This window comes from Myotis myotis, unplaced genomic scaffold (genome assembly GCF_014108235.1).
Source record: "Myotis myotis isolate mMyoMyo1 unplaced genomic scaffold, mMyoMyo1.p scaffold_m19_p_17, whole genome shotgun sequence".
Classification (NCBI taxonomy): Eukaryota; Metazoa; Chordata; class Mammalia; order Chiroptera; family Vespertilionidae; genus Myotis; species Myotis myotis.
The window spans coordinates 7465989-7481076 of record NW_023416321.1 but is presented as its reverse complement, the minus strand read 5'-3'; the positions used below and the strand labels follow the sequence as shown (position 1 = coordinate 7481076).

At 44.0% G+C, this 15088-nt stretch overlaps 3 protein-coding genes across 3 annotated transcripts; all 3 read right to left on the bottom strand.

Moving 5' to 3' along the window:
- Window positions 1-5440: 5440 nt before the first annotated feature.
- LOC118672348 (keratin-associated protein 4-11-like) lies at window positions 5441-5803 on the bottom strand. Its single transcript, XM_036341985.1, has one exon. It carries the CDS (start codon window positions 5801-5803, stop codon window positions 5441-5443), a length of 363 nt encoding a protein of 120 aa, XP_036197878.1.
- Window positions 5804-9169: 3366 nt separating this feature from the next.
- On the bottom strand, window positions 9170-9658 carry LOC118671392 (keratin-associated protein 9-1-like). The gene has a single exon (XM_036339529.1). The coding sequence runs from the start codon at window positions 9656-9658 to the stop codon at window positions 9170-9172; it is 489 nt and encodes a 162-aa protein (XP_036195422.1).
- A 3573-nt stretch (window positions 9659-13231) lies between these two features.
- LOC118671391 (keratin-associated protein 9-1-like) lies at window positions 13232-13837 on the bottom strand. Its single transcript, XM_036339528.1, has one exon. It carries the CDS (start codon window positions 13835-13837, stop codon window positions 13232-13234), a length of 606 nt encoding a protein of 201 aa, XP_036195421.1.
- Window positions 13838-15088: the final 1251 nt, after the last annotated feature.

Genomic DNA, 15088 nt, shown 5'->3' with positions numbered 1-15088 from the left:
ATTAAGTGGATATTTTCTAGTGTAACATTTAAATTCCTTTAATGAATTGTGTGTATGAACTTTATATTATAATTTTGTTTATCCAGATGAATTATTTGTCAATAAAAAGGAATTAAATATTGACACATGTTACAATGTGGATGAACCTTGAAAACAACACACTACGTAAAAGAAGTCAGTTATGAAAGACCACATATTGTATGATTACATGTATATGGAATGTCCAGAGAGGCAAATCTAAGTAGAAAGTAGATCAGTAGTTGCCTACAGCTGGGTTGGAGGTTGAGGACATGGGGAGTGATTGCTAATTGATATGAAGTATCTTCTCAGGGAGATGAAGATGTTCTAAAACCAGATGTGGTAATAGCTGCCCAACCTGCTTAGATTCTAAAAACATTGAACTATACTTTAAAAGTGATGAACTTGATGGTTTTAATTACATCTCAGTAAAGCTCTTTAAAAAGCAATAATAAACACAGTAGTTATCAGAATAAATATGAATGGGATAAAATCTCAAATAAAAAGATAGTGATGACTCAGAACCACACAAATATTCTGAACTGATTTTTTTTTTTTTTTACAAAGGAAGCAAAAGAAGAAGAAAATTTTAAATGCATCACAAACTTAAATGTAAAATGATAAAACTTTGAGAAGAAAACATAGGGAAAAAATCTTTTTTTAAAATATATTTTATTGATTTTTTACAGAGAGGAAGGGAGAGGGATAGAGAGTTAGAAACATCGATGAGAGAGAATTATCAATCAGCTGCCTCCTGCACACCCCCTACTGGGGATGAGACTGCAACCCAGGTACATGCCCTTGATCGGAATCGAACCCGGGACCCTTCAGTCCGCAGGCCGATGCTCTATCCACCGAGCCACACCGGTTAGGGCGGGGAAAAAGTCTTTGTGATCTTGGACTAGGCAAAGAGTTCTTACTATTGACATCAAGAGTACAATCCATAAAAGGAAAAATTGATAAACTGAACTTCGTTGAAATTAAAAACCTTTGATCTGTAAGGTGTGCTGTTAAAAGGATGAAAAGACAAGGTACAGATTGGGAGAAAATGTTTATAATCCACATATCTGACAGAGCACTAGTACCTAGAATACATAAAGAACTCTCAAACTTAACAGAAAAAAAAATTAAGGTAGAGCATGGGTAAAGACATGGAGAGACATTTCACTGAAGAAGATATATAAATGGCAATTGAGCACATGAAAAGATGTTCAATATCATTAGCCATTGGGGAAATGCAAATTAGAGCCTTGATGAGATGTCACTATAAACCTATCATCATAGCTTAAATAAAAGATAGGTAACACCGAATGCTAATGAGGATGTGGAGAAGCTGTATCACTGTATAATACTGATGCAGATGTGAAATGATGTAGCTATTCTAAAAAACAGTTTGTCAGGTTCTTTTAAAACAAAGCGTGCAATTACCATATAACCTGGAAACTGCAAACTTGGACATTTCTACCAGAGAAGTGAAGACTTTGTTCATACAGTGAATGTTTGTACTAATTCTGTTGATAACAGCCAATGAATGGATACAACCCAGATTCTCTTCAATGAATGAGTGATTAAGCTGTGGAACACTCATACTACAGAATACTTCTCAGCAACAAAAGAGAATAAACTATTAATACTCAACAACCTGGATGACTCAATAGAAAATTATGTTGAGTGAAAAATGCCATTACCATATGCTGGACCTGCGAACATGGGGTTTCTCCACCTTCGCAGCCAAGTCAGGCCGCCTCAGCAGCCGAGGCACCAGAAATCCTTAGCCGCAGCTTAATTCAGAGCACATGAAGCTGTCTCAGGGGCCACATCGCTGCCAGTGAAAGAAAGAGGCTCTTTCTTTTTAAAAGTTATCCAAACATGGAAACTTCTAAGTGTTCAAAATATTATGCACCTGATTCTGCTTTGCTCCACTGATACACATGATGGCGTCATTATTGTCCCTTTTGTTCCTCCATTTACCCTCCTTGGCATTTGTAGCTCTAAACTGCAATTCAAAGCAAACTATTTTAGTTGTCAGACTAACTGCTTTTTCTTTACCAGTAAATGTAAATATAGTGTCCCCAGAGCAGGCTTGCTGTCAGGCCGGCCAACAAACCTGGAGGCCAGCATGGAGAGGACCAAGCCAGTTATAGTTGAGCCCGTTCCCTGCTACTGAAAATACGTGCCCGTGTGGAGTTGCTTGCTACTAAAAGTTTTGTGTGACACAGATGAAAGCCTTGTTAAAATATTCAAAACGTGTTAAAATGTATTTTGAATTCGTCATCTCTGTTTCATCAATAACATGCTCTGTCTTCAGAGATGCATTTCAGTATAAGTAGCATCAACGGAGGAAAGTTAGTGACAGTGGCTCTGGCCTCTTCTCCAAACTAGCTTGAACTAGCATATGACCAGAGGATATACTCTGTCTTTAAAAAAATGATGATTCATAGTTAATAATTCTTTTGATGTTGACTATCTTTCCCACTTCTGGAAATAAGTTCTTACAGGTTATCTTTTAATTAGGAGAACAATTCTATCATTTATTTTCAGAAAAATTCATAATACTTAGGAAACCCTTCTTTCTTTGGCAGTTGTCCATGGTCATGAAGAAATGTAATAGAAAATAACTGTGGACCCCTGGAAGGTTGGCAACCGCTGATATAGATCAATGGGGAAAAAATTGATTTTTTAAAAAGGTATCAAATTAATATGCAGAGAAAGTGTGGTCTTTTGAACAAATGATGCTGAAACAGCTAAATATCCAAACAAAACAAAAAAACCCACTTGGGCCCATATTTAATATGTTATACAAAATCAACTCAAAATGTATTATGCATCTAAATGTAAAGCCTGAAACTATAGAACTTCTAGAGGGAAACATAGGGAAAAGTTCTGCAGAGCTTCTAGCCCCCACCCTCACCTGATTACAGAGCCACTCATGTGCGAGCCAATTTTGTAAAGATGCTGCTAGTTTGCATCAGCCCTTGTCTGTACTAAGTTCCCTCCAAGACTGTCAGCTATTCATCTCCAATTTTATCTTTAATTGTAAATTCTCTGTTGTGGAAAAGAATACAATAGATCTTGGTTATGGGAATTAGAATCATATGGAAGAGTCTTCAAATTCCTGTTCTGCTGATCCCTAGTTGGGGGGAGGGGGGGCATGCAGGATATATTTATGCACCCTCATGAATGTTTCTCATATATAGTGTCATCTCCTTTTGTCTATTGCTTTCTTTTTCCCACTTCCATCCTAAATAGTATGTCCACCCATGGATTAATCTGGAATTCTTTCTTTCTCTTTTTCAGCCTCCTTTACTATATCAGCCAGTCTGTAGGCAGATAATTTCTTTAAGAAATCATCATTCTTACATTTTCAAAGGGTATCACAAACACATATTTTATTCCTAATCCTTAGTAGTAAAGAATAGTTTATTTGCCTTTTCTTTTTTCTCAGTAATTGGGATTTGCCTCTTGTTTATGCCTATATTCCCAACTTAACATAAGCTTTATCTCAAATTTACAAATTAAACCTCCAGACCGAGGTGCTAGCAAGAAGCTATGGCACATCAGGAGGTTAGTGCTGACCTAAATGACTAAAGCGTGATTGGTTTACCACTCCATTTATCCCTGCAGAAACCTAATGGAATATGATATGTAATCATGGCATTCCTTAAATTTTATCAATTAGTAGCCCCAACAGTAGCTATTATACCCCATATGGAATTTTTTCTAAAATAGATCAACAACTTCTGGTCTAAGTGGAAAGTGAAAACACTCCCAGTGGAAAGAACTGTGAGCAGTACCTCTAGCTGTAAATTTTGCTTAGAAGAAAAGTGGATGAGGAAGTGATGCTCATGGGCTGTTGGGAAGTGGTGAAAAGCATGGGTGATTGGTCTGAGGCCTGGAAGGAGCAAGATTGAAAGATTGGAGATACAGAGATTTGAAGAATCATGTAGCTATAACTAGGTGTGTGGACAGAAAGTGTTCCTTCTTTGTGTCCCATATCAGTGCCCACAAGAGTATCCACCACTCAGGAGGCACTGGACAATCAGGAGTTCGGGATAGCTCATCCCATCTCCGTCCTCAGGTGCCCCAGTGCTTCCATGATAGACCACAAACAAAGGAGCCGCGGTGGCAGGGACCCAGGCTTTGTGAGGAACCAGACACATGCGCCCCCTCCCACCACAGTTGCCTCTACTGAAGGTGCTACTTGTCAGCAGCAGGGACTGATGTCGAGCCTTTAATATGGTAACATCCCTCTTAAAAACTCATTGAAGCAAGTTGGTTTAAAGTTGGGGATTGTAATGTAGGGTCTATGTTTTGTGAAGAATTACTTAATTCCTTTTTGCTTTAAAACAGGGACGCGGGAGAAGGAGACCACACACGAAGTACATGATGCCAAGAACAAGTCCTGATAAACAAGCCTGTCTTAAGAGGACACAATGGATGCTCAAAATTACTTGATGCGGATGAATTGCATGCGGGGGTGACCAGATCCTGAGAGAATGAAAGTTTCCCTGCATTCGTGAGAGCTCTCCAGCGCCATCATTGCCTGCTAACTGATACTCACCACCACCCTCACTGAAACAGCCATGGCTCGCCGAGGTGTGGGACCCTGACTGGGGAAGAACTCTGTAGACACAGAGGTAACTGCATCTATGGGAGATGATTTTATCCATTGTCAAAGGAGACACTCAAGTGCACAGCTTGCTGGTGGTTAGTCCCAGGTTCATCTCTACTTGTCCCGATAATGGGAATGTAAGTGCCCTTGAGAGGAGCAGGAGGCCCTGTCTTCGATCTCCTCGGTCCATTTTTAGCTACATTGCACAGTGAAATGTTCTCATCTGAACAAATTGAGGATATAACTAGTGAGAGGCTGTTGTGAGGCTCAAAATGGAAACGCATACGGTATGCAATAAGTGAATAGGTCTCTCTATCAGGAATGCTGTGTAATAAAACAAAATGCAACTGGGGATGAATAAGGCTACAGGATTTATTAAGAAATATAGGAGAGAATTCCTGCATCTACAAAGACAGTTCAAAGTGATCATGAAAATAAAAAAGCAGGATATAAGAACCATGAGTATATTGAAAAAGTAACATGAATATGAAGAATGCTATTAAGACCAGCAGCAGAAATCCAAGGAGAAGTAATGAGAGTTTGTTTTCCTAAGTTACTCGGAGGTTAGACTCCACATTGAGGATGCACGAAGCTGGCACATGATCCACAAGATGTAAGAAAAGATCAGGGTGATATCCTCTGCACTCTGTCGGGAAAATTCACAAATTTGTTAACAGGCAAATGAGTCACAAAAATTTTGGTGACCACATACTGGCTTTCAGCAACATTTGGAAGTGAATTTATTTCCAAAATTGCAAGTCAGTTCACAGAAGGTGTTGCGTGCATATGGTGACACTTAAGTCAGGGTGATCAGCAGCAAGAAGGCTGGCAGCAGCTGGACACACAGCATGGGCGGCAGCAAGGCTGGCAGCAGCTGGACACACAGCATGGGCGGCAGCAAGGCTGGCAGCAGCTAGACCCACAGCATGGGCGGCAGCAAGGCTGGCAGCAGCTGGACACACAGCATGGGCGGCAGCAAGGCTGGCAGCAGCTGGACCCACAGCATGGGCGGCAGCAAGGCTGGCAGCAGCTGGACACACAGCATGGGCGGCAGCAAGGCTGGCAGCAGCTGGACACACAGCATGGGCGGCAGCAGCAGCTGGGCCGGCAACAGCTGGATCCACAACAGCTGGATCCACAGCAGGTGGGCTGGCAGCAAGGGGAGCAGCACATGGTGTCAGGTGTAGAAGGTGAGTTTCTGTTCAGAGGTGAGTTTCTCAGGTTCTGAGGACTTCTTCTGTTCTGGGGGTTTTATACACTGGGCTCCAATTTTGGCACCAATCAGTAAGACTTTCTTTGTTTTTGTTTATGTTGTTTTGTTAATCACAGGGAAATTGTCAAGGAGGAAGTTGTTCCCTACGTGATATGAATCTTTAGGAAATAAGTGTTTAATGTGTTCCTTAATTGAGAATAACTCACAGAAACTTTTTCAGATAAAAGGAAGGTGGTCACATAATCATTCCTGCTTTGGTCATATTGTGGTCATATGAGAGAGTCCCTCGTGGCCTCATGAGGGTCAGTGCATGTGTTTTGTGTATTCGGCTGTGCTTACATTGGGAAGTGTCCCTGTGAGAGGGACATGATGCTGGTATGTTCATGGGGTTAAATTGACTCCTGAGTCCTGAGTCCAAGTCTGTTTGCCCACAAAAGCCTGATTCAAGACTGTGACAGGAATCTCTCTGGAGCAACCCACCCCACCTGTGCATCCAGGTTGGATCACAGACACTTGGGTAGAGGATGTTTGGCATATTCTCTTGCATATGCACAGCAGAACCAAAGCAGGTGGGAGGAAACAGAAGCTGGGACTGAGAAAGCATCAATCATTTCACTTCCTGGGTGACCAATGGTCCTGATTGCCCAAAACAAAGGGGTTTCCCAGGATGCGGGACTCTCCAGGGGTGTCACTGGGGCAGTTTGGACAAACCAGGATGAGCTGGTGACTCCAGTCCTAACCTTGTTAACCTGCAGATTCAGTGACCTCATGTCACTGATTACACATGTACTGTGTTTTCTTTTTCTTTCTCATTTTCTTTAATCCCTTCCTTTCTTCCTTCCTTTTTCTTCCTTCTTCCCTCTTTTTCTTCTACTCTCTGTTCCTCCTTCTCTACCTCCTCCTTTCCTTCCTCTTCCTTCTCTTTATCCTCTTTTTCCTCATCTATCTTCTTCTCCTTCTCCTTCTGCCCTAACCCACTTCTCCCATCCACCTCCTCCTCCTTCTACATGCCCTTCTTCACCAGCACTACCGCTTCTTCATACTCTTTATTTTTCTTCTAGAAAGGGTGAGTTTACACTGAATAACACAATATTGGATGCAAGTGGAGAAAATCATAGATTATAGATGAGGTTTTGAATTCCCTACCCAGGTATCTTGGATCGTAGTGTGTTCAGGGCAATTTCTGCCAATAGACCTGCATCTCTGTGCCTCAGGGGTATTTTCTTGCAACCACAGAAAGTTGTGATGCCTGTGTGTGTCACAACCACTGCTTCTGGAGAGGGTTATAAGGAGGCAGCTCCTAAATTATTTTGGATAATCCTAAAGTGTGTGCTTGCATCGTTTCTGATATTTCCTCTTAGGCATAAGCTGCAGTTGGCCACAATGATACTGGCTTAATGTGCCGCTTTCCTGTATCAGGTCCACACTCTCCAACTAGTGACACCTGTGCTTTCCAAGGCCACCCCATGCACTTGAATCTGTTCTTCAGAGTGCCTTCTGGGAGAAACCTAACTATGACATTTCTTTACATCCTCAGTCTCAATATCCTCATCTGTACAATGGAACATTTATAACAGCATTGAAAATTTCTTCAAGAATTAAAGATATGTAGCTGAAGCACCGAGGGCATACCCAACAAATAGTAAGTCACCCAGAACATGTTAGTTTCTCATTTTAATCATCCGAACGCACACGAAGGACCAGCAGTCAGTAAGTTTGGTCTTAGCAGTCTCTCCTGAGCATCCCCGATGCACCATCTCAAAGGGAGCACGTGTCCTGGATACCAGCCTGTTGAGCTCATCAGAGGCACCAATACTGCTCCCAAAGAGGTGATCCAGGTTCCAGACTCTCCTACGTCTCTCAGACCCAGTCTCAAGCCTTACCTCAATGCATATTCAGGCAGCATTGTTAGTTCAGGACCACAGGGCAGCCTCTGTCCAGCATGACTAGGGGGAGTGCTCAGGCTCCTCGACTTTTCTTCTTTCTCACACTATTTCAGTTCCCCTGGAGCACAGGTTTTTATTTCTCTCCAATGCTTCAGAGTTGACTCACAATACACAAGAGATGGTTCTGTTTCCTTAAAAGGTTCAGGTTTTATGAATTCCTCTAAGTCATACGTGCCCATTGCGTATTTTTCAGGTCCCAACTCACTTCTCTTACTAATATTTTGGTCAGAATGACAAGTGGCCTTAAAGTTGGGGAATGTAAAATGTTCTGTAGGAGATGACTTCATTCCCTTTTATTCTAGTCTATAGGTAACTCGGGAAGGAGGCCATCCAAGAATTTTATTTCCATGAAAGCGAAGAACAGTTCTCTTTAGATGAGCCTCTTCCTGGTGGGGACACTGGATACACCCGAATATTGGATGCCCGTGATGCATGAGTGGCGGACAGGATCTGAGACAGGAAACGATCCTGCACGTAGGAGAGCTCTAAACTGCAAGCCTTACTGCCCTACCATGTATCTGAGGTGGGGACACTGATGTGGGGAGAACTTTGTAAATAGGTGTTATGTGCCTATACGTACAGGAGATTATCACTTCCACAGTCAGAGACACTCAAATCAACATCTTGCCGGTGCTCACTCCAGGCCTTTTTCTGATTTGTCTTATGAAAAAACTTAAGTGCCATTGAGCAGAAAAGCAAAAGATACAGTCTTGGGTCTGAGTGTGTCCCAATCAGCTCTCTAACATGACCATGTGAAATGTTCTCATGTGAGGAGTGGAGATAATTATTTTGGGTGGACTATATGAAGCTCAGAATGAATTATGCATACGATGTGCAACATGTAAGGTAGTGCTGCTGTAAGTCCATCCACCAAGATGCTATACAATAAAACCAAACGCAATATGGAATGCACACAATTTATTAAGAAATAGAGGTACAAATTCCCGTAACCAGGAAGCCAACTCAGTGACTGTGGAAGAAGACAGCAGGATTACAGGAACCAGGAGTGCATGGGAAAAGAAAACAGGATTGAGAAGATTTTCAGCAGTTGCAGAAAACCTATGTAACAGTTACAAGAATTCCTTTTTCTAAGTTACACAGAGGATGAAGACCTGGACTATGGAGTCCAAGCAGAGACCATAGCTCCATATTGAGAATGCAAGAAGCTGACACATGTTCCATACACACAGGAGAAAGAGGATTGGGGACGTTCTCTGCTCTTCATATAGCTGATTTAGATGCTTGTATCAGGCACACCAGTCACAGAAATTTAGGTACAGCATGCTGATTGTCAGCCAAGTCAAGGAAATGCATTTGTTTCCAAAATGGTGGGTCAGATAACTGATGGTTTATGAAGATGGTGGTCCTTTGACAAGGTGATCAGCAGCAGGAAGGCTGACAACAGCTGGACACACAGCAAGGGCGGCAGCAGCAGGTAGGCCGGCAGCAGGTGGTTTTACAGCAGGTGGTCTGACACCATTTTGGACAGCAGCAAGGCTGGCAGCAGCTGGATCCACAGCATGGGCGGCAGCAAGGCTGGCAGCAGCTGGATCCACAGCATGGGCTGCAGCAAGGCTGGCAGCAGCTGGTCACACAGCATGGGCTACAGCAAGGCTGGCAGCAGCTGGATCCACAGCATGGGCGGCAGCAAGGCTGGCAGCAGCTGGATCCACTGCATGGGCTGCAGCAAGGCTGGCAGCAGCTGGACACACAGCATGGGCTAGAGCAAGATTGGCAGCAGCTGGACACACAGCATGGGCGGCAGCAAGGCTGGCAACAGCTGGAGACACAGCATGGGCGGCAGCAGCAGCTGGATCCACAACAGCTGGAGCCACAGCAGCTCGGCTGGCAGCAAGGAGAGCAGCACATGGTGTCAGGTGTAGAAGGTGAGTTTCTGTTCAGAGGTGAGTTGTCAGATTCTGAGGACTTCTTCCATTCTGCGGTTTTATACACTGGGCCCCTAATGTTGGCACCAATCAGTAAGACTTTCCTTGTTTTTGTTTATGTTGTTTTGGTAATCACAGGGAAATATGCAAAGATAAAGTTCTTTCCTACCTGATAGGAATGTTTAGAAAGTAAGTGTTTAATGTGTTCCTTAATTGAGAATAAGTCATAGAAACGTTTTCAGATAAAAGGAAGGTGGTCCCATCATCAGGATGTTTCCTGCTTTGATCACATTCTGGTCATATGATAGAGTCCCTTGTGGCCTCTTGAGATTCAGTATACGTGTTTTGTGTATTCAGCTTTACTTAGTTTTGGAAGTATCCCTGTTTAAACGACACGATGCTGGTATGTTCATGGGGTTAAACTGACACCATGCCTGAGTCCAAGTCTGTTTGCCCACAAAAGCCTGATTCAAGCCTGTGACAGGAATCTGTCTCTGCAGCAACCCACCCCATCTGTGTATCCAGGTTGGGTCACAGACACTTGGGTAGAGGATGTTTGGCATATTCTTTGGCATATGCACAGCAGGACCAAAGCAGGTGGGTGAAAGCAGAAGCTGGGACAGAGAAGGCATCAATCATTTCACTTCCTGGGTGAAAAGAGTCCTGATTGCCCAGAACTAAAGGGTTTACAGGATGCAGGATTCCCCAAGGGTGTGACTGGGGCAGTTTGGGTAAAACAGGAATATTTTTTACTCCAGTCCTAACCTTGTTAACCAGCAGATTCTGGAACTCACATCAGTTACTGCACAATTACTATGTTTACTTTTTCTCTCTTTCTCATTTTCTTCGATCCCTTCTCTTTTTACTTCCTTTTTCTTTCATCTTCTCTCTCCCTTTTTCTCCTTCTCTACCTCCTCCTTCCTTCCTTTTTCTCCTCCCTCTCTTCTTCCTCCTCCTTTTTTCTTCTTCTCTCTCTCTCCCTCACCTGTTCCTCCCCCTCATCCTCTCTACCTTCTACATCTCCTTCTTCACCAGAACTACCTCTTCTTCTTACTCTGTCCTCTTTTCTAGAGAGTGTGAGTTTACACTGAATAATACAATACTGCATGCTAGTGGAGAAAATCATAGATTGTAGATGGGTTTTGAAGTCCCAGCGCATGGATCTTGGATCTTAGTGTGTTCAGGCCCATTTCTGCCAGTAGACTGCATCTCCGTGCCTCAGGGCTGTTCTCTTTTTAAAAAATATGTATTTTGTTGATTTTTTACAGGGAGGAAGGGAGAGGGAGAGAGATAGAGAGTTAGAAACATCAATTCAGCTGCTTCCTGCGCACTCCCTACTGGGGTGGTGCCCCCAACCAAGGTACATGCCCTTGACCGGAATCAAACCTGGGATGCTTCAGTCCGCAGGCCAACGCTCTATCCACTGATCCAAATCAGTTAGGGCTTCAGAGCTGTTCTCTTGAAACAACATGCTGCCTGTGTTTGTCCCAACCACTGCATCTGGAGAGGGTTATAAGGAGACGGCTCCCAAATTGCTCAGTTGGGAATTCCTAAAGTGTGTGCTTACATTGTTTCTGATATTTCCTCTTAGGCATAAGCTGCATTGGCCACAATGATACTGGCTTATGTGCCCCTTTCCTGTATCATGTGCACACTCCCCCACCAGTGACACCTCCACTAACCAAGTCCACTCCATGCACTTGAATCTGTTTTTCAGAGTGCCTTCTGGGAGAAACCAAACTATGACATCCCTTTACCTCCTCAGTCTCAATATCCTCATCTGTACAATGGAACATTTATACCTGAGTGGAAAATTTCTTCAAGAATTAAAGATATGTAGATGAAGCACCGAGGGCATACCCAACAAATAGTAAGTCCCCCAGAACATGGTAATTTCTCATTTTAATCATCCGAACGCACACGAAGGACCAGCAGTCAGTAAGTTTGGTCTTGGAAGTCTCTTCTGAGCATCCCCGATGCACCGTCTCAGAAGGGAGCACGTGTCCTGGATACCAGCCTGGTGAGCTCATCAGAGGCAACGATACTGCTCCCAAGGAGGTGATCCAGGTTCCAGACTCTCCTACGTCTCTCAGACCCAGTCTCAAGCCTTACCTCAATGCATGTTCAGGCAGCATTGTTAGTTCAGGACCACAGAGCAGCCGCTGTCCAACATGTCTATAGGAGTCTCAGACTCCTCAACTTTTCTTCTTTCTCACATTATTTCAATTCCCCTGGAACACAGGTTTTTATTTCTCTCAAATGCTTCAGAGTTGACTCACAATACACAGGAGATGGTTCTGTTTCCATAGGAGGTTCAGGTTTTATGAATTCCTCAAAGTCATACGTGCCCATTGCTTATTTCTCAGGTCCCAACTCACTTCTCTTACTAATATTTTGATCAGAATGACAAGTTGCCTTAAAGTTGGGGAATGTAAAATGTTCTGCAGGAGATGACTTCATTCCTTTTTGTTCTAGTCTATAGGTAACTCGGGATGTAGGCCATCCTACAATTTTATTTCTGTGAAAGTGAAGAACAGTTAGTTCTCTTTAGATGAGTCTCTTCCTGGTGGGGACACTGGATACTCCCAAATATTGGATGCCCATGATGTGTGGGTGGCGGACAGGACCTGAGACTGGAAAGGATCCTGCCTGTAGGAGAGCTGTAAACTGCAGACCTTGCTGCCCTACCATGGAACTGAGGTGGGGGACACTTATTTGGGGAGAACGTTGTAAATAGGTGTTATGTGCCTATACATACAGGAGAATATCACTTCCACTGTCAGAGACACTCAAATTAACATCGTGCTCGTGCTCACTCCAGGCCTTTTTCTGATTTGTGTTGAGATAGACACTTAAGTGCCACTGAGCAGTAAAGCAAAAGATACAGTCTTGGGTCTGAGTCTGTCCAAATCAGCTATCTAACATGACCATGTGAAATGTTCTCATGTGAGGAGTGGAGATAATTATTTTGGGGGGACTATATGAAGCTCAGAATGAATTATGCATATGATGTGCAACATGAAAGGTAGTGCTGGTGTAAATCCATCCACGAGGATGCTTTACTATAAAACAAAACGCAATATGGAATGCACACAATTTATTAAGAAATAGAGGTACAACTTCCCATAACCAGGAAGCCAAGTCCAAGTGACTGTGGAAGAAGAAAGCAGGATTACAGGAACTAGAGTGCATGGGAAAAGAAAATAGGATTGAGAAGATTTTCAGCAGTGGCAGAAAACCTATGTAACAGTTATAAGAATTCCCTTTTCTAAGTTACACAGAGGGAGAGGATGAAGACCTGGACTACGGAGTTAAAGCAGAGACCATAGCTCCATATTGAGGATGACACATGTTCCACACACACGGGAGGAAGAGTATTGGGGACGTCCTCTGCTCTCCATCCAGCTGATTCATAGGCTTGTATCAGGCATACCAGTCACAGAAATTAAGGTACCGCATGCTGGTTGTCAGCCAAGTCGAGGAAATGAATTTGTTTCCAAAATGGTGGGTCAGATAACTGATGGTTTATGAAGATGGTGGTCCTTTGACAAGGTGATCAGCAGCAGGAAGGCTGACAACAGCTGGACACACAGCAAGGGCGGCAGCAGCAGGTAGGCCGGCAGCAGGTGGTTTTACAGCAGGTGGTCTGACACCATTTTGGACAGCAGCAAGGCTGGCAGCAGCTGGATCCACAGCATGGGCTGCAGCAAGGCTGGCAGCAGCTGGATCCACAGCATGGGCTGCAGCAAGGCTGGCAGCAGCTGGTCACACAGCATGGGCTAGAGCAAGGCTGGCAGCAGCTGGATCCACAGCATGGGCGGCAGCAAGGCTGGCAGCAGCTGGATCCACAGCATGGGCTGCAGCAAGGCTGGCAGCAGCTGGATCCACAGCATGGGCGACAGCAAGGCTGGCAGCAGCTGGACACACAGCATGGGCGGCAGCAAGGCTGGCAGCAGCTGGATCCACTGCATGGGCTGCAGCAAGGCTGGCAGCAGGTGGATCCACAGCATGGTCTACAGCATGGCTGGCAACAGCTAGATCCACAGCACGGGCTGCAGCAAGGCTGGCAACAGCTGGACACACAGCATGGGCGGCAGCAGCAGCTGGGTCGGCAACAGCTGGACCCAGAGCAGCTGGGCTGGCAGCAAGGGGAGCAGCACATGGTGTCAGGTATAGAAGGTGAGTTTCTGTTCAGAGGTGAGTTGTCAGATTCTGAGGACTTCTTCCGTTCTGGGGTTTTTATACACTGGGTCCCCAATGTTGGCACCAATCAGTAAGACTTTCCTTGTTTTTGTTTATGTTGTTTTGGTAATCACAGGGAAATATGCAAAGATAAAGTTCTTTCCTACCTGATAGGAATGTTTAGAAAGTTAGTGTTTAATGTGTTCCTTAATTGAGAATAAGTCATAGTAACGTTTTCAGATAAAAGGAAGGTGGTCCCATCATCAGGATGGTTCCTGCTTTGATCACATTCTGGTCATATGATAGAGTCCCTTGTGGCCTCTTGAGAGTTAGTATATGTGTTTTGTGTATTCAGCTTTACTTAGTTTTGGAAGTATCCCTGTTTAAACGACACGATGCTGGTATGTTCATGGGGTTAAACTGACACCATGCCTGAGTCCAAGTCTGTTTGCCCACAAAAGCCTGATTCAAGCCTGTGACAGGAATCTCTCTCTGCAGCAACCCACCCCACCTGTGTATCCAGGTTGGGTCACAGACACTTGGGTAGAGGATGTTTGGCATATTCTTTGGCATATGCACAGCAGGACCAAAGCAGGTGGGTGGAAGCAGAAGCTGGGACAGAGAAGGCATCAATCATTTCACTTCCTGGGTGACAAGAGTCCTTATTGCCCAGGACTAGAGGGTTTCTCAGGATGCGGGATTCCCCAGAGGTGTGACTCGGGCAGTTTGGGCAAAACAGGATGAGTTGGTGACTCCAGTCCTAACCTTGTTAACCAGCAGATTCAGTGACCTCACATCAGTTACTACATAATTACTGTTTTCTTTTTCTTTCTCATTTTCTTTGATCCCTTCTCTTCTTCCTTCCTTTTTCTTTCATCTTCTCTCTCCCTTTTCCTCCTTCTTTACCTCCTCCTTCCTTCCTTTTTCTCCTCCCTCTCTTCTTCCTCCTCTTTTTTTCTTCTTCTCCTTCTCTCCCTCACCTGTTCCTACCCCTCATCTTCTCTACCTTTTACATCTCCTTCTTCACCAGCACTACCTCTTCTTTTTTTTTTTTTTAACATTTTATTGATTTTTTTACAGAGAGGAAGGTAGAGGGATAGAGAGTTAGAAACATCCATGAGCGAGAAACATCAATCAGCTGCCTCCTGCACGCCCCCTACTGGGGATGTGCTGGCAGCCAAGGTATATGCCCTTGACCGGAATCATACCTGGGACCCTTGAGTCCAGAGGC

Coding starts and splice junctions, on each gene's coding strand:
- LOC118671391 (XM_036339528.1), bottom strand. CDS start 13,837: ATGTGCTGCTCCCCTTGCTGCCAGCCCAGCTGCTCTGGGTCCAGCTGT.
- LOC118671392 (XM_036339529.1), bottom strand. CDS start 9,658: ATGTGCTGCTCTCCTTGCTGCCAGCCGAGCTGCTGTGGCTCCAGCTGT.
- LOC118672348 (XM_036341985.1), bottom strand. CDS start 5,803: ATGTGCTGCTCCCCTTGCTGCCAGCCCACCTGCTGTGGATCCAGCTGT.